Source organism: Austrofundulus limnaeus, unplaced genomic scaffold, assembly GCF_001266775.1.
Source record: "Austrofundulus limnaeus strain Quisiro unplaced genomic scaffold, Austrofundulus_limnaeus-1.0 Scaffold120, whole genome shotgun sequence".
Lineage (NCBI taxonomy): Eukaryota > Metazoa > Chordata > Actinopteri > Cyprinodontiformes > Rivulidae > Austrofundulus > Austrofundulus limnaeus.
Window position 1 is genome coordinate 579,452 of NW_013952522.1, and position 2,978 is coordinate 582,429.

At 42.5% G+C, this 2,978-nt stretch overlaps 1 protein-coding gene across 2 annotated transcripts in view; it reads left to right on the forward strand.

Moving 5' to 3' along the window:
• The first annotated feature begins 387 nt into the window (after positions 1-387).
• Positions 388-2,978, forward strand: part of nptx2a (neuronal pentraxin 2a) — an 18,930-nt gene continuing 16,339 nt past the window's right edge. For both annotated transcript variants that reach the window (XM_014014903.1, XM_014014904.1), the window contains exon 1: positions 388-1,162. In XM_014014903.1, the coding sequence (XP_013870357.1) occupies positions 695-1,162 (468 nt within the window). In that variant the 5' untranslated portion in view covers positions 388-694. The remainder of the gene's footprint in view (positions 1,163-2,978) is intronic.

Consider the following 2,978-nt stretch of genomic DNA (forward strand, 5'->3'; position numbering starts at 1 on the left):
ACTCTTCTTTTATTTGACTTTTTTTACTCAGAAAAAATCTGCCAGTTGTTTTTTTATTTATCTTAATCAAAATAAAAACCTGTGTGCTGTCAAATAAACTTTTTCTAAAATTAAATGTAATTTCATAAAGTTCAAATTTTTTCCAAAACGTGTAGAAATCTGTAGCCCCCTGTTGGAGTTCTCTCCTCTCACACACGGATGAGACGCTCGCAGCGTGTCACAGACTCGGACCCTCCGAGACCCGCTGATGACGTTGGCTGAAGCTGAACAAACCAGAGCGCGCGGATGATGAGCGGAAGCGCGCGCCCTGCTCTTAATAATAACGTGTGTTTGCGGCGCGTCGCTGTCTGTTCAGCACCGARCACTGACGGTCCAGCAGAGCGGAGAGGACGGCCGGGCCGAGGTTTTTACTCCACCCTGAAGATAAACCACCGGGGGCCAACTTTTTTTTCCAAACTGGGGGACAAAAAAACTCTGATTTACTCGAGTTTGTTCAAGCTGCAAGAATTCTGATTTGTTGGTGAGCTTGGTGGAGGAGAATGATTCTCACGGACTGGGATGGGATTTATTTTTTCTCATAAGATTTGCTAACATTTGTTGGACAATGTTGAGTTAAACTAATAAGTTGTGGCAAAATAAAAGTTTTTTTTTTTTAATTTGGGTCATTTCCACCCATATAATTCTAGAAGGATTTATGTTTGTGGGACTCCACGCCGGGATGCTGGTTGTAGTTGCAGCCCTGCTGTGCTCCGCGGTGCGCAGCCAGGAAGCCACAGGTGGCCGCTTCGTGTGCAACGCCATCCCCCCGGGCGCAGAGCCCGGCTGCGGCTACGGTCCCACCGGGAACCGCGTTCAGAGCAGCAGCATCGGACCCGTGGAGGACGAGCTGCGCAACACGATCCTGCAGCTCCGGGAGACCATCCTGCAGCAGAAGGAGACCATCGTGAGCCAACAGGGGACCATCAAGGAGCTGAACTCCAAGCTGGCGCGCTGCGAGGCGGCGGCCGACGAGACGGCGCACGCCAAGTCCCGGGGTCAGGGATCCAGGCGGAAGGAGTACGGCAAGAACACCATGGGGGACCTGCCCCGGGACCCCGGCGAGACCATAGACCAGCTGGGCAAAACCATGCAGAGCCTCAAGGGTCGGCTGGAGAACCTAGAGGTAAGATGACACCAATATGTTGGCAAAAAATAAAATAAAATAAAATATATATTTAAAAAAATCACCATCTCCTCAACATTAAAGATCTATCATTCCTTGGAGGAATGCATATCACCCTCCTCCTGTCAGGCCGCAGTTTTAGAGTGAAATCAGACAAAAGACTTGTAGTCATTTTGRTCAAACATTTAATATAACATTTATTGCCATATGGCTGTATCGTGAGCCTTTCACACAGAGTAAGTCTTGTCAATGACTCTCAGCTACTACCACGCCTAATTTTTTGTCTATACCTGTAAAATTCATTGACGTCATGTTTGTGTATACCTGTGGCAGCCTACACTCTAAAAGTTTTAGCAGTCACTAATGGAAATTGGTTTATGAGATGTTTTTTTGCTAGCAGACAAGCCAGGTTCAGCTAGTGCCAATTAAGGCTTTAAAACAAAGGTGTCGCACAATAGTGCTCAAAATGTGTGTTACTTCTGCTGCAATTTTTTAAATCAATATTCACAAAAATTGCAGAGTACCAGCCTTTTTTTTTTATGGTTGTGACGGACATCTTGAATTGGGTCCAAAAGTTAATTCCTCCACTGAAAAGTTTCATTAAAACCCAACCAGTGGTTCATTACTTTGCTAATAGACACAACTGTTAATTGATAATTTGCTAAGTTTTAAACAGGAGATTTGTGCAATCAGTTAGCGCCCAGCATATCCTGTAAACTGGGGCYCAGTCTCATACCACATTAAATTTTATCTCAACATCTGGAAAAATAGACATCAGAGATGGGGACTCGTGACTCGTGACTCGGACCTGAGTCGCACTTAAGTCCCTACTATTAGAGACTTAGACTTGATTGGACTTGTGATGTGAGACTTGCGAACAATGCAAGTCTTTTCACTGCYCGGCTCAYGATTCTCACTCCCTCAGTACACCTCCATGCTCCGCTCCTTTGAGAACAAATACATAAAGTTTTAAGAGYGAAGACATTTACTTCCTGCTCTCAAATTGAAAATATTCGCTCTTATTAAAGTCAGAATAATTMTTCTATACACTCCGCTCCCCCTCACCTGAGAATGGGAGGGGCCAGCGCCGTCTAATGTTAATGACGTGTACCCCACGTGACAAACAGAGCTTCAGCATGGCAGGTGTGCTGCAGTATATTCATTATAAGCTTTGCTTACAGAGACTTTATTCAMCACCATGACAAGAGACTGACAAAATATAAAGGGTCTGGAGTCCAAATCCAAAACTTGTTTTTGTAATGACTTGTGTRACCCTTTGACTTYAAGGATTCTGCTTCATCATCTTCACTGACATGCTTTTATGCATTTAAAAATACTTATTTTTCTGGTATTTTATTGTGAAATCAGCAGCAGACTTGTTGGATTTGTTCTTTGTCAATGGCAAGATATAACTGCAATATGCTTTTGTAAGATTGCAAGTGCAAAACACAGTTAACAGTACTAAATGCTTGATTGCTGTTATTTCAACTTTATCTATATTTTTAAAACAGTATTACGTTTTAATAGTCTTATTAAAACATAATACTATGTTTTAATATTTGATTAAAATATAGTATTATAGAATATAATCTAGTATAGTTAGAATAACTTTGAACAAACTGCCAGTTAAGTGATACATGCGAGGAGACTTGGACTTGAGGTCAAGAGACTTGAGACTTGACTTGCAGAGAAAAGACTTGCGCACATCTCTGATTAATGATGCAGACAAACACACACAGACATGGGCAAAGACCTTATCTCTCCACCTTCACCTTTAATGGTGGGACTTTAAAATAAACACAGCATTTATATATAT